Source organism: Mesocricetus auratus, unplaced genomic scaffold (assembly GCF_017639785.1).
Source record: "Mesocricetus auratus isolate SY011 unplaced genomic scaffold, BCM_Maur_2.0 Super-Scaffold_6723, whole genome shotgun sequence".
NCBI lineage: Eukaryota > Metazoa > Chordata > Mammalia > Rodentia > Cricetidae > Mesocricetus > Mesocricetus auratus.
In genome coordinates, this window is record NW_024429183.1 from 6527021 (window position 1) to 6550324 (window position 23304).

Here is a 23304-nt window from a genome sequence, read left to right on the forward strand (position 1 = left end):
CCCAACTCTGGGATGCCAACTTGGTCATCTCAAGATGCTCAGGACCTTAAGTTCTCTCCTACACTGAGTATCCAGGGCCCTGGAGCAGAGAAAAGGGTGTAGAAAAAGGAAGCTGGCTGAGACAGCAGGCTCTGAAGTCCTTCCTTCCCAGGTCTTAACTGGGGTGCACATGACCCTAAAGGTGGGACACCCCAATCCTCCCACCTCCCCCAAAGAGAGAGACCAAGATGGACATTGCTGCTAAGGGTGCTCTGTAACAAGCCCACCCCTGGGTCACATGGCTTCATCCCACCTCCTTGACACATCTTGCCTCGTCAAGCACCTCATTTCCAGGCCAGCAAGGCCAGTATGCTCAGGGGACAAAAAGGCCTGCCTGGATTCCACGTTGAGTATCAAGTCCATACTGCCACCATTTGCCCCAGTCCCATCTGGCACACAGAAACTCAACAAATAGAGACCTCTCAAGAGCTGTAGCTCAACTGGCAAAGGCCTTGCCTGGCATGCAGAGAGCCCTGGGTTCCATCCCCAACATGACAGGAACTGGATGTGGCGGCACACTCTGGGAAGCCCAACACTCAGGAGCCAGAGGCGGGAGGATCAGAAGTTCTCAGTCATTCTTGGCTATACGGCGAGTTCAAGGTCAGGGCTACAGGAGAATGCCTTTAAAAGTAAAATAAAACGACACTTCTCAGAGCCCTAGACGACCCCAGTCCCTGCCATGCCAGGGCCAGCACACGTCAAATGCTGTTTTTGTCCTTCTATTTTCAATGCCTGCCTGACGTGCTGTTCATTTTAGCCCTCTATCCAGAAAATTTGGCCCAAAATGAGGCCAGGAAAAGGTCTGGCCAGCCACCACAAACCCCAGCTGAGCCTTCCCTAACGAGGGAACAAGGACGTCTTTCAAGAGGGGCTCTTTTGTTCTGGTTCCCAGGGAGGAGGCAGACTCTGACCCAGGGGCAACGTGGCTGCACAGCTTCAGTTCAATCAGCATGTCCCGGAGAAAGATGCTGCTTTCCCAAACCTACATGATGAACCTGAGGCTCACCAAGCCACTGGTGCAGAGCAGGGTGTGTGAGAATCTTAAAACTACGTCAGTTTTCACTCTGTGTCAGCCTAATGACGGTCCCATCCACCTTGCTGAGAACTGGGAACGCAAGGCATAGGGAGGCATACATGAATGAGGTCTCAGCCAGGCTTCCCAGTGACCCACAAAGTGGACACAGGCAACGTACACTATACAGACAGGTCAACCCAGGCTTCCAAAGTTCAGGGTCATTGCCGAGGTCAGTGCTAGTAAGTGGTAGAACTGGGATTCGAGTCTAGCAACTACACAGCAATGTCCTCTAAGTGATGTTTAAAAGAAGAAACCAGGGCAGCAGACAAGGCTAGCTCAGTCAGAAAAAACGCTTACCAAGGACCTGAGTATGACACCAAGAACTCAAGAGAACTGACCCCTACAAATCGTCCTCTGACCTTGGTTTGTACAATGGCACACACGTACCCACGTACACACACGTATTTGATGTAGGTTTAAAAGGACATCTGATACATACTACATAATCAAGAGGGAACGTGGGACATCATGCTAAGTGGCAAACGCAGGACAGGACAGGTTCTCCTGGTCTGACTGAGGTACCAGAAAGCAGTGTTCTCCAGGGTGCTGAGGAGGATCGCGTGTGGGGTGTGGGGATCAGAGACAACCATGCGACACTGGAGAAGAAGAAACAGCACAACAGGGTCCAGCAGCAAGCCCGACTGTGGCCAGGACCCTCAACGGATACTCGTGGCAATGACTAGCATTCCAGTGTGTGTACATTACCACAATGAGAAGCAAATAAAAGTACACACACCTTTCTTCTCCGCCCTAGAGAGGCAGAGGCAGGCAGATCTCTGTGAGTTCAAGGGTACCCTAGTGTCCATATCAAGTTCCAAGCCAGCCAGGGCTACATAATAAGACCCTGCCTCAAAAATAAATGTTGGGTCAGCTCTTCAAATGCTCAAATGAATGCAGGAAAAACTGAGAGCATGAGTGAAATCTCTCCTCCTTCCTGGTCAAGTACCTGTGTTTTGATAAAGTCAGGTAGGATGGGGTAGGGATGGTACTTGAAGCAATTTCTTCCTGGATCCCTAAATATAAACCAGAAGGACCAGTCTATGCCATCTCTGGAGGCCCCGAGAGCATACCCCAACTCAAGAGGTCAGAAACCAACTTCTAGAACAGCCCAGGCTAGACACAGACAGCTTGTGAACCACACCTGGGCCCGCTCATTACAAGAGAGGGTGCTGACTCTACAGCCCCGATACTGCACCTAGACCCACACCCCCACACCCCTGCAAGGCCACCAAGCAGAAGTAGACAGAGACAAAAAAGGCACCCAAGAGCCTGGTTGGATACCTCAGAAGGAAAAAGTCATTGCCACCAAGCCTGGTGACCTGAGTTCAATCCCTGGGACACACATGATGGAAGAGAAAAGAGACTCTCAATAGTTATCTTCTCACACACACACACACACACACACACACACACACACACACACACTGTGGCATACACATGCTCACACAAACTAACAAACACACCACACACACACAGAGTAAATACTAAAAAAAAGAAAAGAATAAGAAAGCCATCCTCACAAGCTTCAGACATGCCCTTGCACCCTCTGCCTCTCTAGTCACTTGATCTTTTAGAGTCACTCACATGCCGTCCTAGTTAAAGTTCACTGCCCACCTGAGTCAGAAGAGGTGGACAGCTGATAGAGAACTCAGTGCCGGGGCTGCGAAGGCCCCTGCGGCCTAGCCCTCAAGCTAGTTTGCTAGCTTGAGTGAAGTGTTCGGAGACCCCAGAGGAAGAGACGCATTACAACCAAACATGCAGGGAGCTCGCTCACTTCGCTGACTCTGTCGGCTGGAACAGATTCAATAAGACTGCCAACCTTTCCCAGCACAGGGGACCCACCCTCCAGTCAAAGTCAGAGGATCCAAACGCAAAAGCTGAGTTCCCTGGGCCTGACTTGTTTGTTTGTTGTTGGAGTTGTTGTCTGCTTGCTTGTTTGCTTGCTTACTGTTTTGGCTTGGTCTGGTTTTTAGTTTTTGGTTTTTCACGACAGGGCTTCTCTGTGTAGCTCTGACTATCCTAGAACTCTCTCTACAGAGCAGGCTGGCCTTGAACTCAGAGAGATCCACCTGCCTCTGCCTCCAGAGCGTCGGGTTTTTAAAGGTGTGCTCCACCACACCCAGCGTGGATGTGACTTTTCAATGCTTCCTGTAATACAATCCTTAGCCATCAGGGTTTGTGGTCTTCCTGTCACTCTGCTTTTCAGGTTACAGATGTGAGGTAGCCCAAGGTCGCCCCATTTATTGGGAAGGTCACAAGGTAGGGAGGCAGGGGCCTCACCTGCCTGACTGTAGATGGCCCCTGTGGGACAGAGGCCACACGCATCTTCCTCAATGCTGTTCTTTGCTTATCAGACAGTGCCAAGACGCCTCAGAAAAAAACACATTTAAGGGGCAAGGAGCACCAACCTTGAAACTCCAGACTCGGATAAAAGAAGAAATATTTCACCGCAGCCCAGAAGACTAAACAGGGTTCTGCTTGCCCAGAAAGCTGCACAGATAAATCGTGGTTTCCCTTGGCTGCAGAGCTCCAAAGGGAAGCCTTGAGCTTTTGCTCTTAATGAAATGCCCTGTCGTTTACATGCTTACTTCCACTCACAGTTCTGTTGCCCGAAGCAACACTGTCTAAATTACAGATCCCAGGAAAATGCACGTGTGCTAAGCCCCACCTGCATGCCTGCCGTCTTACCACGAGGCCAGTGCAAGAATCCAGACATCTAACTCGGAACATCCCAGAACCCCCTTCAGTCGGGCAGGCTGGGCACCTGCCATTTGCTGTGAGTGACAGGCACCCTGCTCACGGGCCCCAGATGAAGAAGGAAGGAGAACAGGCATGAAGAAACAAACATGCCACACCACTTTCCGCTGCAAGTCATGTAAAAGGTAAGCGGGACAAACCCTAAGTGGGTGGGTCAGGACAGACGCTAAATGACCGTTTGCCAGCTTCCTGGTCTCCGGGAAGGCACAGGGATGGGGGCATATGCCATCTTCATCTTCAGCCTCATCCACTGCTTTGTTTGAGGGCACGTGTGGTACCTGGGACGGAAGGTGATCATTCCCAGCTGGGCAGACGGTGCTCAGAGAAGTCACGTCATCTGATCCTAGTTATAACCAGGAAGTGACATCACTAGGATGTGAACCCGGGCGTGTGCAGTACTGCTGTGCAAGTCTGAATCCTGACCGCCACCACTCTCCCTCAGACATCAGCCTCAAAAGCACTCGTTTGGCGAGGCGGTGGTGGCACACGCCTTTAACCCCAGCTCTTGGGAGGCAGAGGCAGCCAGATCTCTGTGAGTTCCAGGCCAGCCTGGTCTACAGAGCTGGTTCTAGGTCAGCAAGGGCTACACAGAGAAACCCTGTCTCCAAAAAACAAACAAACAAAAAGCATTTGTGCCCAGATTCAAAACATTTTTACAGTATTACTCTACATGTATTCATGTATGCACACAGGTATACACATGCACAGTAAATAAGTAAATGTAATAGAATTTTTAAAAAAGAAGCAAAAATCATTAGTGTGTATGCAGATGTTCAGGTATGTGTACATGTGTGGGTGTGCATGCTCAAAAGTGCATGTGTGTCTATGTGCCTGTAGAGGTCAGAAGTCAGTGTCAGATACATTTCTCAATCATTTCTCTACCTTATTTTTTGAGGTAAGGTCTTTCATTGAACTAATTCTGTTAGACTGGCTGGCCAAGTGAGCCTCGAGGATTCTCCTGCCTCCTTTCTAGATCTGGGATTATAGGTGCAAGCCACTGTGCCCAGTTTTTTACATAGGTGCTGGGACTCCAACTCAGGTCCTCATGCTTGCACAGCCACTGCCAACTGAAGTTTTCTACCCAGCCCCATGACATCAAACTTAAAGTCATCTCTTAGCAATCAGCACACTGGCAGGGAGACATCTATGCAACCCTGGGGGGTCATTTAGCTACTCTAAGCAGTGGGTTCTTAGTCTATACTATGAGAAGCCGCGTCTCATACTGATTAATAGTGGCTGTGTCTGGTCTCACTGGGAAGACTAGACACACGAGGATTGATTAGTAATGTCTAGTGCAGGCCAAGGGAAAAGCAGCAGCATGTGTCATATATGTGTCACTCCAGAGCTGGAGGACCTGCAGGTTCTCTTTCAACTCTGACCAGCTCTGATTCTAATCTTTTTATTTAAAAGGGGGAAAGGGAAGAACAGAAAACAGATGAGCATTTTCCAACACAGGATGTCCGCCCGCCATTCCAACAAAATCTAAGCTGCGAGTCAGGATGTGGAACACACATCTGCTGTCTTCAACCCAGCAAGACAACTGGAAGCAGCAAGTGCATGGGTTTGCCTGGTGTAGCCTTGGCTATCCAGTACCCCACCTGGAACTCCACAAAGCTTTTGGGAAAGACCTTCTAGGTCAACCATAGTCAGACATCTTCCCCAACCCGAATATCTGCTTCCCACAGCCTGGGATGAGCACAATAATCGATGCAATAGAACATGGATGATCTCGACAAACAAGGGCTGCTGTTCCCATCGTTGGCATCAATGCTCCCACCCTTCTCTGTGAGCCCAGGACACAGTCCGCACTGTGCCCGTTCACTGACCATCACTCTTACAAGGGACCTGGAACCACTTCATGTTCTGCAAGCTCCTGGTGTCCCCAGGGTCCTGGGAGGAAACAGAGGGTAGACACCAAATGGTGTGAATTTGAAGATAGTTACACAAAGAGACATGAAGGTGTGTGTGGGTGGACTAGAAGAGAGGTCTTCTGTCTAGGAAGACCAGCCCTCGCCATCTGTCGAGGACAGAGTTTCCTAGGACATAAGACACCCTGTGGGAAAATCCCAGGGTGGTCCCAGAATCTAGGAGCTGATAATTAATGAAGGGCCTCGAAGCAGCTCCTGGGAGGGAGTATAGGGAGAATGGAGGATGGGGGACAGATGAGGGACAGGCAGGACAGGAATCTGAGTTCTCCCGGGTCAGCCAGGGTCTCCCCTGTGAGAAGGCTCCTCGGCAGGGCTCAGAAGGGACTCAGTCTCCAGCACTCATCCAACAGGAAGAAGAGGACCTTCCCTCCCTGAAGGAAGAGGCCACCGAATGTAACTGCTGCACTAGACTGAAGAGTTCTATGAATCCACCAAGGCCACAAGAGTTCTACAAATCCACCAAGGCCCCTGAGCTTGGACTACAGGGTTGACAGGTTAAGAAAGCAGCCCCCTGCACCTGGCAGTGACCCCAACACTGAGCAAGGCTAAGGTGACACCGTGAGCTCGCTCGCACGCACGCGCACACACACACACACACACACACACACAGAAAGGGGGGACAGAGCAGCTTCCCAGTGGTCCCTGTTGGACAACAGGTGGTCGGGACACAGCAGCCCCAGGTTAGGACATCCAGCTCAGAGCACCTGTCCTGCAGAGGCAGCCAGTGCATCAGACAAACCCAGGTGCATGAAGGGACTGTGAGCAGCTTTCTCTTGCTCATATGCTCTGACTGAGGCCACCGCTCCAATCCAACACATGTGTCACAAGCAATACCGTTTAGAAAATAAAAACAACTTTCAATTCTGTTTTTAAATCATATTTTCTGAGATCAAAATCTTATTTACCAAGTACTGCTGCTGAAAGCTAAGGTAGAACCCATGGAGATGTCTTAATGTTCCAACTCCATACTGTTCAAACCAGAGACTTGGTGGTGGGGATGAAACCTGGAAGAGGGACCATCCTAGGAGTCTAGGGTCCCAGCATGGTCTCTAGTACATACCCTTCAGGAGTCTTTTGGCCCCAAGGCCACCAGACAGGGCAGGACCCTCCAAAAAGCTGGAATTTTCTTTTCCCTTTCTTCTTCTTCTTTTTTTTTTTTTTTTTTTTTTTTTTTTGCTTTTGTTTGTTTGTTTTTGTTTTGGTGTTTCAAGACAGGGCTTCTCAGTGCAGCCCTGACTGTCCTGGATCTCACTGTGTAGACCAAGCTAGTCTTGAGCTCAGAGATCCACCTGCCTCTGCCTCCCAAGTGCCGGGATTAAAGGTGTATACATCACTGCTGGCTCGGGGCTTTTCCTTCTATCTCTTTACAACCTGAGCCCCAACAAGTGACTACTACATTCACTCAAAGGCCTGGGCTGACTCTGGCATTCATGGATGAGAAGACCTCAAAACTCAAATTCACCAACCCATAGAGCATAATGTGTGATTCTGGTGTGGCAGAGGAAGTAGCCACCGCACTGGTGGAAGTGAGTGACAGTGGTACACCCTTTAAGAAGCACAGACCCTTACTCTCCCAACCCTGGGTGGTGGCTCTACCTTCCTCCAGCCACAGGAGGTGGGGGAATCAGAGCTAGGTCCTCCATAGAGAGATGAGCTAATGCAAAAGGTGGGAATCTAAAATAGCACAAACACACTTTTGACCTGCCCCCACCTCACTGAGAAGTTCACCTGTCAGATCAGCTCTGGCTAGAGTGGGCAGGGTGTCTAATGCTTCACAGGTTACTCTGCGCTCCCAGACCACATACCCAGAAGAGATCCTGGCTGACATGAAGGTACGCACAAATGTCAATTCATCCCAGGTAGGGTACCAACAGACAGACCAGAGTAACAGATGCCAAGTCTAGCTTGATGAGGCAGTGAGTTTATTGTTCTTCCTTATAGGTCACATAGGTGATCCCAAAACAGCTGCATCAACCATAAAGTCCCACTCCAGTATAGATAACTTCCCCAAGGCTTCGTAATTCCCCTATGGTTAATGTCCCACACATTTTATATCCCAGCACCTCCAGAGACCCTGGCAGTCAGGACACAGGAGGGAATGATGGTCAGAATCCCACATAAGGGACAGTGGCGTCCTCCTATTGTTCCATAAGGGAAGGCCAATAAGTAGATCTTATGAGAGTTTCCTTCAGGTAACCACACCTTCCCTGATAAGATGGGAAGGGCCCTGTCAAGTCCAGAGGACAGAGGTCCAGAGGCATCTTCATGTAAGACTGCTCTCTGGCTGGGTAGGAAGGACCCTACCCAGGGGCAACAGGCAGGGGCTGAAGTCCTCCAGCAGTAGGTCTACTGGACACACCCGGGTGCACGGACTACACAGGAGGATTTCCTGCATGGCTCTCCGGACTAAGACGCCCCACCCTGTATGGAGCCCGCTGGCAAGACCCACTTACAACTCCAAAACCTTCCCTTTGTTGTCGAAGGTTCAATTATCCTTTGAAGACACAGGACTCTGCCACCTTGGTGGGGCTTAGATCAAACAGTCCTGAGGAAGCCAGTGGTGGCCCACAACTTTAATTCCAGCACTTGGGAGGCAGAGGCAAGCCGATCTCTACAAGTTCAAGGACAGTCTGGTCTACAGAGCAAGTTGTAGGACAGCCAGGACTACACAGAAAAACCCTGTCTTTAAAAACCAAAACAAGAAAACCAGTCCTGGGGATATAACCGAGGGCCTCCAACACGGCAGGCAAATGTCTACCACTAGCCAAGGGCCTCGAACACAGCAGGCAAATGTCTACCACTGAGCCTCCCTAGCTGCTGCTTGTTTTGTTTCCGGTCGTTGAAACAGGATCTCCTAGAGCCTACTGACCTCCAGCTCACTATGTAGCAGAGAATGAGTGACCTTACCTCCCGTCCCTCGCACATCTGCCTCCCAAGTTCTGGGATTATAAAACGGACATCATGACACCTGATTTTTACTTGGTGCTGGGGATGAGCCCAGGGCCTAGGACACGGGTGGCAAGTATTCCACCACCTGAGCTATAGCTGTAGCCTTTTTACATTGTTCTTTTGAGACAGGGTCTCACTAAGTCAACCAGGCTAGCCTTGACCTTTCCACTCCCCTCACTTAGCCTCTGGAGTAGCTACACTACCAGACTCCGCCTTAAGGTATTTTCTGAGGAAGGGTTTCTCTGTGTAATAGCCTGCCTCCAAAGTGCTGGGATTAAGGGTGTGCACACTGGCCTTGAAGTTTTTTGGGTTTTGTTTGTTTTTTGAAGAGGCTGCAGGCAATGGTGGCACATTCCTTCAATCCCAGCATTTGAGGCTGAGGCAGGCCCAAATCTCTGAGTTTGAGGCCAGCCTGGTCTACAGAGCTAGCTAGTTCCAGGACAGTCAGGGCTACACAAAGAAACCCTATCTCTAAAACCAATTAAAAAAAAAAAAAGTAAAGAAGAAAGGAGGAGCCAGGCCACCTGCCCTAAGCTACACCCTCTCAAGACATTTTTTTCTCATAGTAAACTTTCTAATGTTTTTATTTTATTTTATGTGTATGGGTGTTTTGCCTACATATATGTCTGAGCATCACATGTGTGTCTGGTGCCTATGAAGCCCAGAAAAGAGTGCTGCGTCCCCCACAACAGGGGGTTGTGAACCACTGTGTATCAAACCCAGGTCGGTCCTCTGGAAGAGCAGCAAATGATCCTAACCATCTCTGCAGCCCCTCTAATGCTAACTCCTCTTGATCACCTTTTTATTGGCAATGATGCAACTGTCTTTTTCAACCACCCAGCTCTAAAAAGTCCTGAGTCATCAGCCAAGGCAGGGACAGCAGGGTAATGAAAGGGGAGGGTCTGTTAACACTCTGACCAGCCTGGATTCCCTCCTGGACTCCTAGCTCCATACTGCATGAGGAAGGGGGCTGACTCTCCTGCACCCACAGTTCTTGTGACTCCTTGGAGACAGTACTGATGAAACAAGGTGACCGTGAGGGTAAGAAGGCCCAGCTCTGCAGCTACTTCTCCAGCATATGGGGACTCATAGAGGGGGGTGATGGTGATTTGTGAGGAAACTAAGTGGTTCTCAATCATGGGTGCTATGTTCATGAGGCAACTCCTAGTGGGAGCATCGTGGTGGCAACTAGTAGGTCAAGGCCAGAGATGCTGCTCAACACAGGACAGGTCTTACACCACAACTGACTCTGGGCCCCATGACGGAGTGGCCAGGAGAGATCCCTTGAGTTGGCGTGTGACCACTGCTTAGCAGATAGCAAACACTCAACGGATAACCTTAGAGACAAGTCACCAAGATACACAGGGGCCAGTGCTGCCAGTCACGTGCGCCCACGCGCAAAGGAGAAAACATGATCCCTTGCTACAAAGAGCACAGGTGGTGCTCCCGACACGGACTCATGGCTCCCCACAGGGTGGTAGGTTGACGGTTGAGGGGAAGGATCTCTGAGTTTGAGGCCAGCCTGGTCTACAAAGTAAGTTCCAGGACAGCCAGGACTATTACACAGTGAAACCCTGTCTTGAAAAAAAAAAAAAAAAAAAGAACAAAGAAGCAGTTAGTGTCAAAGTTCATGGGATCCCTGAGGGTAAAGACAACAGGCAGGTGGGTAGGGTACCACTCAATGGCCACTGGACTTCATGCTGGTAGTGGCTAATACATCAGGGTCAGCTACAATGGGGCAGTCCTTAAAGACAATTCAGGTGATAAACTGAGGCTCTAAGAGGCTGAACAACAAGGGCAGCTAAGATGCAGGCTTCCTGCATGAGTCTGCTGAGATGGTGTGCAGAAAGATGTCTGAGTGACAAATGAAGTCTCTGGGGTCTCTGGTGCCCCCTCTCCACCCAGGTGAAACTCTGCTCACATAATCCTCTTGGCATTGTGAAGCCTGAGGTTCACCTGATACTCTGGTCTTAAACTCTAGAGCACTGGTTCTCAACCTTCCTAATGCTGTGACCTTTTAATACAGTCCCTCAAGTTGCAGTGACCCCCCCACCATAAAATTATTTCATCACTACTCCATAGCTGTGATTTTTCTACCTCTATGAATGGTAATACAGGATATCTGACATGTTACCCCCTGAGGGGTCATGACCCACAGGTTGAGAACCAGCTGCTGTAGAGCCCTGCTCGCCAGCCACACACAGTGATGCTCCTGAGAGGAGATTCGGGTGCTCTTTTACTGGAAGGGCCTGGAGCGATGAGGCACATGGTAAACAGTGTGAGGGAAGCCGCTGTCATCCGTACCTTGTTGGTGACTCAACCCTTCTTGTCGGGCTCCTATGGAGTCATGGTGGCATTTGGAGGCCACTGGTTTTGAAGCCATGTGGCCTGATTATAACCTTAATCTCTCAAGAAACAGTCTGTGAGCACATTGCCTGAGGTGCTCACTCTGTGAGCACAGTACCTGGAGCACTCACTGAAGTTTCCCCCACTGCCTTATGGGTGCTGACGCAAAACTAAGAACAGGACATACCAAGAGACCCAGTGTAGCTCGAAGAAGCATCACCGCTACCTGGGTCACTGTCTGCCATCTTGGGTGTGCTCCTGGGCCCCGGGATCATCAGCCTGGCTTACTGGATTCCCCCATCCCAGCAGCCAATTGTCATTTGCCCTGAAGAGAGCCTCAGTGGCAGACTAGTGAACCCTGATGAACCAAAAACCAGCCAGAGCAAAACAAGTCCTTGTTCCCCTTTGCAACAGGCAGCCCTGCCCCCACCGCCAGCCACCCCTTGAACTTCCTCCACTGCTCTCCACAGAGAGAAGAAACACTCTTGGTCACCTGCAAAGTGCCCATCCGTCCTGTGGCTTTGGATGCAGCTCAACAGCCTCAAGGAAGGGCAGGAGGGGTGCTTGGGAGCCACACAGGGCCTCCCACTGTGGTGGGGACTCTTCGAGGACTCTGTAGGCAGTAGCCTGGGATCTCTAGGACTGCCCGGCTGCTGGCCCTATGGCCCGAGAGAGAGGCACAAGGGCTGTAAGGTTGTGGAGAGCTGGAGGCACAAACACAGTCCTCACTTGTGTGACCACCCCCTTTCAACTCCCAGCTAGGGAGTAAGCAGCTTCTTGATTCATTCATCCCCCCGCCCACCAGATCATCCATTCACTCGTCCATCCACAAGAAGGAAATCGACTGGGTAGCACTGCCTCAGTCTCTCCAGCTGTAAAAGAGAGGTAGCTGTAACAGACAAGAGCCGTGAGAGTCATTAACGATGGCCCATGCGGAATGGCCTCTGCCTGGTCACCACTGTAACTTCCTGACCCTGGTGACTCACAACATGCCTGGAGTCCTCAACGTCTGTATGTAAACCCTACACGTCCTGTAAAGTAGCCATCGGGGTTTGCCTGCTCCAACTCTCAAACAAACTACCTGCATTGGCAGACTTGGCCCAGATCGCATCGGGTCCCTCTCTCACACACACTCGTACTCAGGGTGATACAGTGCCACTCACAACTACATGGCCTCCTAAAATGTGCCTCTGTCCCTCCAAACTTTGTCCTTGGCTCACCCATGAACGACCAGCCTTTCTCTATCACTTCCAACTCCACCACAAAGCCCTCCCTAGGGATGGGGAGGTGGCGAGGTCAGGGCTAGCCTCATAAGCCTGACAGCCTGAGTTTGATGCCTGGAAGTCACCTTAGTGTGCATCTGTAATCCCAGCACGAAAGTGGGGACAGAACAGCCTGGAAGCTTGCAGGCCAGCTACCCCTGGGATGTGCAGACCCTGCCTCGGAAACAAGGTAAAGGAGCAAGTCAACCAAAAAAGCTGTCCCCTGACCACACGTGCCATGGTACAAGTGAAGCCACATTCACACATGCACGGGCAGACACGACAATCATTATTAGTGTAATATTTTAAAAGAGAAAAAGATTTAATTAAGTAAGCAAGGATCTTCCTAAAGCCACCTACTTGCAAGACAGCAAACACTCATCCCCCAGATAGCAAGAGGAGGCATAAACCTCCGAGGACATGTACTCTGTTTATCTGACACTGTACAGTAAATTAGGCACATCCAGCCCTTTTGGAGAGAAGACTATGGTGGCATTCTCCAATGTACTCCTGTCGGCACAGTACCTGGGGTACTTCCTCTCTGTGAGCACGGTACCTGGAGTACTCACTCTCTAAGTGAGTGTCTTAAATACTTAAGTACTTGCAGTACTCATGCTGACTCTATAGTACCTGGGTACTTCCTTTCTAAGAGCACGGTATCTGGAGCACTCACTCTATAAAGCGTTTCTTAGGCTGGAGAGATGGCTTAGCAGTTAAGAGCACTGACTACTCTTCCAGAGGAACCGGGTTCAGTCCCTAGCACCCACAAGGCAGCTCATAACTGTCTGTAACTTACAGTTCCAGGGACTGCAACACCCTCACACAGACATGAACGCAGACAAAACACCAATGCACATAAAATAAATTTAAATAAAATCTTTTGTGGAAAAAAAAAGAGTTTCTTAAGTACTACTCACTGTGAGCAGTCAGTACGTGGAACACTCACTGTGTAATGGGTGTCCTAAGTACTCAGTGTCAGCACAGTACCTGGAGCACTCACTGTGTAATGGGTGTCCTAAGTACTCAGTGTCAGCACAGTACCTGGAGCACTCACTCTCTAATGAGCCTCTGAAGTACTCACTGTGAGCAGTCAGTACGTGGAGCACTCACTGTGTAATGGGTGTCCTAAGTACTCAGTGTCAGCACAGTACCTGGAGCACTCACTCTCTAATGAGCCTCTGAAGTACTCACTGTGAGCAGAGTATTTGTGGTACTCATGCTGACTCTACAGTATCTGACAATCAGTTCACAGTCTCACACCTGACTCTGCCTCTTGACCCTTCTTCCCATCTCATAATAACCACCTCCACAGGATCACTCTGAAAACCAGGTAAGCACAGGCCCACACATTCAGTTAAGTGATAACTGTCACCCCTCCCTGAGCACCGCTATACACATCTTCCAGCAGGCTTCTTCTTTTTTTTTTTTTTTTTTTTTTTTTTTTTTTGGTTTTTCGAGACAGGGTTTCTCTGTATTGTTTTGGAGGCTGTCCTGGAACTGGCTCTGTAGACCAGGCTGGCCTTGAACTCACAGAGATCCGCCTGCCTCTGCCTCCCAAGTACTGTGATTAAAGGCGTGCGCCACCACCGCCCGGCTCCAGTAGGCTTCTTTCCCTCCATTGTTCCTCAACAGAGAACAGCAAATTCTGGAGATCACTCCCTTTCATTCTAAGTGACTGTGCTGTCAGTGCCTTTGGGACCTCAGGGCCACTGTCGCATGCCAAGCTGGGTAGCCACCGCTCCTCAAGGGCTCCCTTCTTCCTAAGTATCATCTATTTTATCTTTTTTTTTTTTTTTTTTTTTTTTTTTTTGGTTTTTTGAGACAGGGTTTCTCTGTAGCTTTGGAGGCTGTCCTGGAACTCACTTTGTAGACCAGGCTGTCCTCGAACTCACAGAGATCCACCTGCCTCTGCCTCCCGAGTGCTGGGATTAAAGGCGTGCGCCACCAACACCCGGCCCCATCTATTTTATCTTGTTTGTTTGTTTGTTTGTTTGAGATAGGCTATCTCTGTAGCTCAGGCTAGCCTAAAACTTCCTATGGAGCCTAGGCTGGCCTCAAACTAGTGATCCTCCTGCCTCAGGCTCCCAAGTGCTGAGACTACAAATACACTCCACCACAGCAGCACCAAGACACACTTCTAAAGCACATTTCCCAGGCTCACCTGGCCTCAGGTGTGCCCTTGTCCTCTTGCCCCATCATCCTCTAACCAAGCTGAAACAAGGTACAAAGGAGACCGGTACCTAAGAGATAAATGAGACAGTGCCACCAAAGATTTCCCCTGGGGCTATGATGAGCAAAAAGAAACCATTGCCTGAAGCCAGAAGGCCTCTTGGTGGAGGGGCTGTTTGTTACACAGCTAGTCTGCCCTGACTGACACATCCTTTAGCTGAGCCTGGAACAAATAAATATATTCACCCAGCCTGGCCAAGGAGCAGAGTAGGAAGCAGAGAAGCCAGGCCTGCTATCTTTAGCTATTCTTGAAGTCTCAAGAGTCCAGGACCGCCCCAGGACACTCACGAAAGCCAATGGAAGTGCAGGTGTTTGTTCCCCACAGGTGACCTCTCCTAAGCTGGACCCAGCGAGCCCAGCCCCAGCAAGCACCTGCTTCCCAGCCTGATTCCTAGGGCCCCGCCCACCTGCAGACCGGAGGAGCCAGCTCACCTGCTTGGTTCCACAGCCTAATAATTCTCACTGCTGATAACAGCAGCGCTGGGCCAACAACAAGGACAAAGGCCAGGATGGGGGGCAGTGGTGGGGCCCCCCCACTGCTGAGTCACCTCAAGGGTCTTTGGGGCTCCACGCTTCCAAGCTTCCCATCAGCGCACGGCCACCTACAAAGCCAGTGGTGACTCAGATGAGTCTAAAACCTGGGATCTGTGGAACCTGGTTATTCACCAAGGGAGTTGGCTTTTAAAACATCCTGCCAGGCTGGGTAATTTAAGACCCTCTTAGAGCATTACAACAAAGCTGTTCTTCACTCTCCATTCGGAAGAAGCTGGTTTTCAAAGGGGAAGAAAAAAAGAGGTGGAGAGGGAGGAAAGAAGAGGAGAACCAGAATGAAACTTCCAGGGGCAAGAAGAACATTCTAGATGCTCGCTGGAAAAGAAAATAAAAATTGAGACGACGTCTCACTATGTAGCCCAGGCTAACCTCAAAACCAGTGTCAATCCTCTTGCCTCAATCTCTTGGGTGCTAAGATTTCAGGGCTTAAAAATAAATAAATAATAAAGAAATAAACCAGTCCCCTGGAGAAGAGGGGAAAGGAAAGTAAACATTGTTTATTAAATGCAGCCAGGTGACTTGTAAATTCCCTCTGGTCTCCGGGTGCCTTTGCATTTATCCTGTCCCTCCACCTGAAAAGCCCATCCTTCCCCCAGACAGTGAAGCCACACCTTCCCTGACTCCTCACTTCAGCCACCGGCTCCCTGGCCTTACTATCCTGCTGTTTCCTGTCTTCCAAGTACCCAGAGCAGTGGGATTTCGCTGTTGAATGAACACCTGTCTCCCCATAACCACCACTGCCCCACCCCCGACCCACGCCCTGACAGCAAGGAGGAAGTCCTCACAATCCTCCCTCTGCGGATAAGTCATCTGGGAAGCTGCAGATCACCTGTCTGATGTCAAGTCTGTGTCACACACAGTCTCCTCTCCTGGCTTTCTTGCCGCCGTGCACAGCACATCTTACCCACGACAGAGGTGAGGAGGTGTGTGGCCTTAAGGAACAATTTCAACCCCAGAAATCTCAGACTGGAGACTATATATGTAATATACACACAGCAGGCACCTCTGGTTAGGGCTCTGCTGGCAGGGAGTAAAGTGTCCTTTCCAAAGGTATGCTGGCCCCCTCCACACCCGGGGACACTGTTCACCAGAGTGAGAAGAGAGGACGAGAAATCCTCACTCCCACTTTCTGTTATGGGGCTTAACCACCTGGCTTCCATCCTGAGGAAAACAGGAAGTGTGAATGAAGGCAGAAGCTCTCGGTTGGAGCAGCCCAGACCCTCGTCCTAAGAGTGGAGATGAATGTAGCTGGCAGTCTCTTCACTCAGCTCCGTGGTAGGGCTGGCAGACAGGCCCTGCGGGAACCCACTTCCTGGTGACACTCTGCCAGACTAATGCATGCCCCCGACCCCCAAGAAAGCAGGCCAACATTTAAACCGTTAAAACAGATACAACTCAGCTGATAAAATGGGAAGTGCCTTGTTTGTAACAGCCAACAACCAAGACAAAGCTAAATCCCCAACGACAGGGGAACTGGTCTGCCCACCATGTTAGCACGGTACACTTCGAGACGGGAAAATTACCTAGCAGTGAGGAGAGAACAAGGCAGTCAGTCACACGTATGTGGGTCTAAAGTGAACTCCACGTAAGCCTCCAATGACTGGTAACAACGCACAGCCGAGTGTTCGTGTTCAGAGTGCTCAGCATGGGTACCCAAGAAAACAGGCTAGCGCGTTTGCCTTGAAAGATGACCACTGAGGGTCCTCAGCGTGCGATAAGACTGCAGCCTTAGCCGGGCGGTGGTGGCGCACGCCTTTAATCCCAGCACTCGGGAGGCAGAGGCAGGTGGATCTCTGTGAGTTCGAGGCCAGGCTGGACCGACAGCCTCCAAAACAATACAGAGAAACCCTGTCTCGTAAAAACAAAAACAAAAACAAAAAAAAAAAAGACTGCAGCCTTTCCCTACACTGTGGATACACTTAGTAAAGTGCACAACGATTCAATTACATATATGTGTATATACATGTGCGTGTGTGTGTGTGTGTGTGTGTGTTTGTGTGTCTTAAGTACCTCTTGAGAAATTCTTCTAAAATACCTGCAACAATCTCACAGCAGACACCCCTAACTTTCCCAAGCACTCTGTGTACCTCAGGTGACTGCCCCTCTTTTTTAAAACAGCAAAGATCTTCCTTAAAAAGAATTTTTTTAATGGGTGGTTGTACACACCTTTAACCCCAGCACTGCAGAGGCAGAAGCAGGCAGATCTCTACAAGTTTAAGGCCAGCCTGGTCTACGGAGCAAGTTCCAGGACAGTGAAGGCTACACAGAGAAATCCTGTCTCAAAAAACCAAAAAGAAAAAAAGTGTCTTTTTGGTGTAGGAGAGTAGGAGACATGCCCGTGTATGTGGGGGTCAGGACAGTTTGTGGGAGTCTCTCCTTCCACCAAGGATCGTATTCCACTAGTGGGGCATGGAGGCAAGAGTCTTTAAGTGCTCGACCCATAATCCTTCCTTTTCTGCAGAGCTCACTCTGGGGACTCTCCCCATAGAAACTGTTTCTGACTGTGTGCTGGCCATCCTGCTATACCAGGTGTTCACCAGAACCACTGTCAACATCTGAATTGTCACCATAATAAATGGGGCGCAATCGTCACCCTCCACGTGCAGACAAATCAAGGCCCTTTAGGGAAAGCAAGGTGCCCAAAGGAAGCTGCAACCTCAGGCTCCAGCCCTGCTCCACGTGACAACAGTAAAACCCAAGTTTGTTCCGCCCCCGGTGGGGACACGTAAGGCTGGCTGCTCTGCTCTGTCTCATTTAATCCTTTAATCAAAGTCATAACTAGTCCATCTCAAATATCTATTCCCGAAGAAATACCAGGCTGGAGAGAGTCGAGGGGGAGGTGGCCCGCGGTGGGGTACCCTGCGGTGCTTTGCTTTTGGGATGATTCACCTCCTGTGCTCCCCACAAAATGCCCCCAGAGAATATTTTCCCTCTACCAAGTGAGCAAACAGGGCCACACACAAGCCACTCTGGGTCCCCAAAACCAGATGCTTAGCACAAGGCCCCCTTCCTTGAGGCCTGGTAGCAGAGCACACTGCCACACAGCAAAACACCTATTACCTGGAAGGGCACCTCAAAACGCACCAACTTCCTACAGCCTGCGGAACAGGCCACACTGCAGGGCCACGGAGAATGCTGTAGACACACGCCCATCTGCACCATCCCTGTCCCCATCTCTGAACACACAACTATAGGAAACAAATTTGATGCACCCCAAAATCCACTTTTGACATTAAAAAAAAAAAAGGTGCTTACTAAATGCCAGAATCATAAAAGGAGGGAAGAATGGGCACACAGAAGAAAGACCTACATGGGAAAATACAAAAAAAAAAAAACAACAACAAAAAAACCTTATCACACTAACTAGCATTTGTGTACCTAGAGGGGGTCCCTGGGGACTGGAGGGTTTAAATTCTCAAGGAAAAGACCCCAGCACCTGGAGGTGACACTTAGCTAGGAAATGACCACACATTAGATCTCAGAAGCATTTTGCTGAAACAAATTCCAAGTTTGCAGGATGGATGCTCAGACACTCTAGAGGAGGGAAAAGCCAGGGGCAGAAGCGAAGGCAGTGTCTGTTCACCCAACCAGATTCCTGGAGGCCTTGCAGCCGAGCGGCAGAGGAGACAATGCTAGTGCAGTCCTGGAGGAACAGGGCTGGAGAATAAAGAAGGCTACCCCATCCCTCGTGTCTGAACCTCTGCGCAGCAAACCAAGAGTGGGCTTTTCGGATCAGGCCCACCATCCTCAAACCGTTTGTTAGGTTTTTGTTTTGTTCTGTTTTGTTTTCAACGGTGAGATGAAACGAAAGGTGGGGTGCTTTTCTGTACCTCTTTGGTACAGTGGAAACAAAGGCTACAGACAAAAGACAAACACGTCTAGCAGGTGATCAAATTTAGCCAAGCAACGAATGGCAAGATGGATTCCTGTCCTCCCCAATGGGGACACTTGGACAAAAACCTGGGCTGGCTAGAGAGTCCAACCTATAACACACAATGGGCAGCCACCCGGAGTGCAGAGATTCCCACGGATGGGGAAGTAAGTGTAAATGAGGAATGAGAATCCTCATTCCTCATTTACAGGCAGGGCCCTTCCCCAAGAAGGTACCGCCTCTGTCACCCAGGAGGTACCCCCTCCCTATGACTCCTCCACAGGAGCTGGAGAGCTTCCTGTTTGTTGACAAGCATTCTGGTTCCAAAGGATCCAAAGTCTCCTAGGCACATCAAACCTGGCCTATGTCAGGCGTGCTGTTGCTTCTGCAAGAGTTTAATCAGTAACCGGCCTAGCAGACAGTACAGGGCAAGCTCTGACCTGACCCCACCGAGGGCAAAGTTTATGGCCGGGTCAGGCGAGGGGTGTCAGGTCCCTGGCACCAAATTCCTTTTTGGGTCTCCCTCCCCAGGGAACCAAGAGATTTCCACACTCAGTGTGTCACCAGCTGGGGGCCCATGCCAGGAGGGACTAGGAGACCCCAGAAACTTGGCTTGCACCCCAGCCCAGTGCAGCTGGGGTCCAAGCCTCTCATATCCCTCATGATTCAGGTAACTGAATTAGTGTAGACAGCCAGCTCAGTGGTTTGTTTGCTGACTGGTCTGAATCCAGATCAGTCACTCTGGGTCCCGTTCCTGAAGTACACACAATTAACCGGATAATCCTCAGACAGCTCTGAACTGGGTCTCAGATGAACGATATATACTTCACCCCTCCGTGAGACACATTTCTACATGGGCAACTCGGGGCTGGGCTAGGGGCTACAAAGGGTTTTCTGGGAATGAACTGCACTCAAATTCACCTTTGTTTCATTTGAGCAAATATTTCTCAATAGTGGTTGGGCCGCACTATAAAATGCAGACAGATTACATAATGCCCAGGCCTAAGGGAACCCCGAGGAGGCTCCTCCACTTCTCAGGGAGTGGACACGAAGCAGACATCTCCACATGGGACAAGATCCCTAGCAGCAAGCCCTATCCCCACCTCTGGCCTGGAGGCCACTGCTGGAGGCCCTGATGGCCACACCTCCATCCACACAGGCCCTGGGGGTAGGGGAGCCACACGCCTCCACTAGAGGCCTCCACTGGAGGCCCCCATTGTCGCCCCCACAAGGCAAAAGCTACACTGAAGGAATTCCCTCATGCCAGGTGAGGAAAGGGAAGGGCAGGATTATGCCAGCCTGTGAGACACTTCCTCCCATTTCTTTTTTCCCTGTTTTCTAACAGAGACAAGGCTCTGTCAAGACCCAACTTGTTCCTCAGATAACCTAGGGCCACACACAAGACTCAGGTGTTCCTCAGAGGCAGCCCCCGGACCTCGGCTGGCCAAGGGTAGACAAGGGACCCCGGGAGCTGGAGATAGTCGGGCCTGATTCCTTTCTGACTCTCTCAAACAGACAGACCCCTTGAGCAGTCAGGGAAAGTAGGGGGCCTCTGGTCTCCAGAGTTCGCCTCTCCCAAAGCAGGAAGATCAGCTAGCCACAGCATGATTGTGCCCTGGAGGACCAGAGAATGTCCTGTCCTTCCTACAGCAGGTCACTGTTCCTCTCAACTACAGTCCTTCCCTGACAACTCCTCTGCATTTGGAAGGAGGGCAGGAAACAGGACAGAGCCTAATAACCCCACACACACAACACACCCAGCTAGGTGACAATGCAAAGGCCAGGCTTGGGGGCCCCAGAGCCCAGGGACGGTTACCCACCACCTCTGGGACCTGAAAGCCTCAGTACTGGCCAGTCAAATGAAAATCAAGGCCGAGGCCTATGACTCAAGGAAGGTTTACGAACACACACCACCAATCTAGGAGAAAGACGGGGCTGCCTCCGGCAACCCTCAATCCTCCTGGGGACAAAGTCTGCAGTTACTGCACCAACATGCCCAGAGCATAGAAAAAAATACGTGCTTTAAGCATATCAGACTCAAAATTCAGAATAAAAGTCCTTGTGTGTCACAATGCTCTCAGGGGTAGGGGAAGTAGACTCAAGGAGTAGGGTGTCTAGGCTAACTTTCCTCCCCCCCCCCATTCTTAGGAGCATGTGTCACAGACTGTGACACACCACCAAGGGAACATGGATGCCGAGGAAATGTCTACACACGCTACACATTTGTGGCATGCATGTAAGCAACACCCTGTTTCCTGGCTGGGCTTTCTTTTGACACAGGTGTGAGCAGGCAGTGAATTCTTCCCTTTCCCATGGTGTTTAGTAAACACCATAGAGCCTGCCATGGGGGGACGGTACATTCTAGACAAGAAGGGGCCCCTACAAAGATGGGGCCCCAAGCGCCAAGCTAAGGCCCAGCCAGAGCCTGTATTTGAAACTGCCCTTGTTGGAAAACACAAAGCATCCTGTTTAGGCCCTGCCCACCGCCCCCACTCCCCCTCCTCGACCCCACCACAGCTGTCTGTCCCCAGGAGGAAGAAGGCCACCATTTGCAGATTCGATTTCCGAAAGCAACTAGTAAGATCCTCCTTTCTCCATCTCATCCAGCTGACCCGGCCCTGGCCACACAGCAAAAAAACTAACAAAACAGGACGCAGCCACAAAACATGCTTACACACGCTCCACAGACAACGCAAGGGCAGACTGGGCAGCCCAGCTTCTTCTACCCAGAGAACTCGACTACCCAGGGCCTGAGCGGGTCCTACACCTCGACCCCCTCCCCCCTCCAACCTCCCAACGTGCGAAGGAGGTTTTCAGAAAGGGCAGGCACCCGATTTTTGCCTTGCCAGGCCCGGCAGAAAAAAAGAATAAAGGAAGGCTAAAGCCAGCGCAGGAGTTGCTTTCTGGAAATTGTTGGCGCTGGGGGGTTACGGTTTTTATGGAGGAGAGGGCTGCGTTTTGTTTTCCCCTGTAGCTCTGATCCAGATGGGCAACGGATTCGGTAAAGGAACAACACACCACTACCCTCAGGGCCCAGTCTAAGGTTCACCCCGGGGTCCCAGCCATCGGAAAAGCAGGCGCTCAGGCAAAAGTCCCCAAGCACTCAGCCCTGGTGGGCTAAGTGTCCAGGGCACGAAGAAGGGCTCCCCAGCCTGCCTTGGAGGATCAGGTCTGGAGGTTCCAGCCCAGCTCCGCGCGCAGGCCGGGACTCGGGGGCCGCGCACTCGGGGACAGCCAGCGGGGGTGCCTCGGTCCCGGGGGACCCCAGCTTGGGGAGCTCCACGGCCACGCAGGGCCACTCACCGTGGCGGATGCCAAGCTGTTGTCGGCCAGCGTTAGGTGGTGCGGCTCCCAGCGCCTCAGAAATTTGGAGGTGAGGATCTTGCTAAGAAAGGTCCGAGGGTGCCGGATGACACAGACCTGAATGTCGCCCTCCTGCAGCAGCTTGTACCTCATCCCGTTGCACAGCAGCAGGGCCCGGCGGCAAGGCACGGCGCCCATCACCTTGGTGCCCTCGGGGCCCGACACGTCGCTCCCTAGCAGCGGCTTAGTCTCCTCGATCTGCCGGGGGTCGCCGCCGCCCGAACTGCTCGTCACATCCATGGCCGCGCCGGGGCGGGGGGCCGCGCGCGCGATCGCGGCTGGCGTGGGGCCGGGCCGGCGGGGCCCCCGCGGAGGGCCCGCACCCCCCCACCGCCGGGAAGGTGGGGGGGCGTGGGCTGGGGGCGCCCCGCGGGGACGAACGGGAGCGCGCGGGGGCGGGCGTGTGCGCGCGGGGCGCTTCCTGGGCTGCTTCCTTCTAGCTGCTGGGGCGCATGCCGGCGCGAACGGGTTAGCGACTGCGGCGCGGGCGGCGGGCGATCCCGGGGTGCAGAGAGGATCGGGTCCTCGGGGGGTGGGGGCGGCGGCGGGGACGGCGGGCGCGGGCGTGTCTCGGCCTCGCGCGGGCGCGCTGTGCGGTGCGTGTGTCCGCGTCCGTCCGCTAGTGTGTGCTGCGGGCGGGGGGCCGCGCCGGCTGCCGGGGAGATTGCGGGAGGCTGGCGCGCGCGATTGGTCCCCGCGGGGTCATGTGCCCGCCCTCTGACGTCAATGGCGGCAACAGCGGCTTCGGCCTCCCCGGGGCGGGCGGAGTCCGGGATGGGCCGGGCCCCGGGCGGGGACTTGGAGGCGGGCGCCGCCCGACGGGAGCGGCAGCCCCTGGGGAGGGGGCCCGGGCTGGGCGAGCCTCGACAGTCCCCGCGCCGCGCCCCAGAATGTGGGCAGTGTGAAAGGGGACGTCGCGCGGGTCGCGCCCCC

General features: G+C 51.8%; 1 protein-coding gene across 1 annotated transcript in view; it reads right to left on the reverse strand.

The window, feature by feature from the left end:
- The window catches only part of LOC101831493 (c-Maf inducing protein), a 190723-nt gene extending 168065 nt beyond the window's left edge, over window positions 1-22658 (reverse strand). The window contains exon 1 of the mRNA XM_005073070.4: window positions 22312-22658. Within this exon, the coding sequence (XP_005073127.1) occupies window positions 22312-22611 (300 nt within the window). The 5' untranslated portion in view covers window positions 22612-22658. The remainder of the gene's footprint in view (window positions 1-22311) is intronic.
- Window positions 22659-23304: the final 646 nt, after the last annotated feature.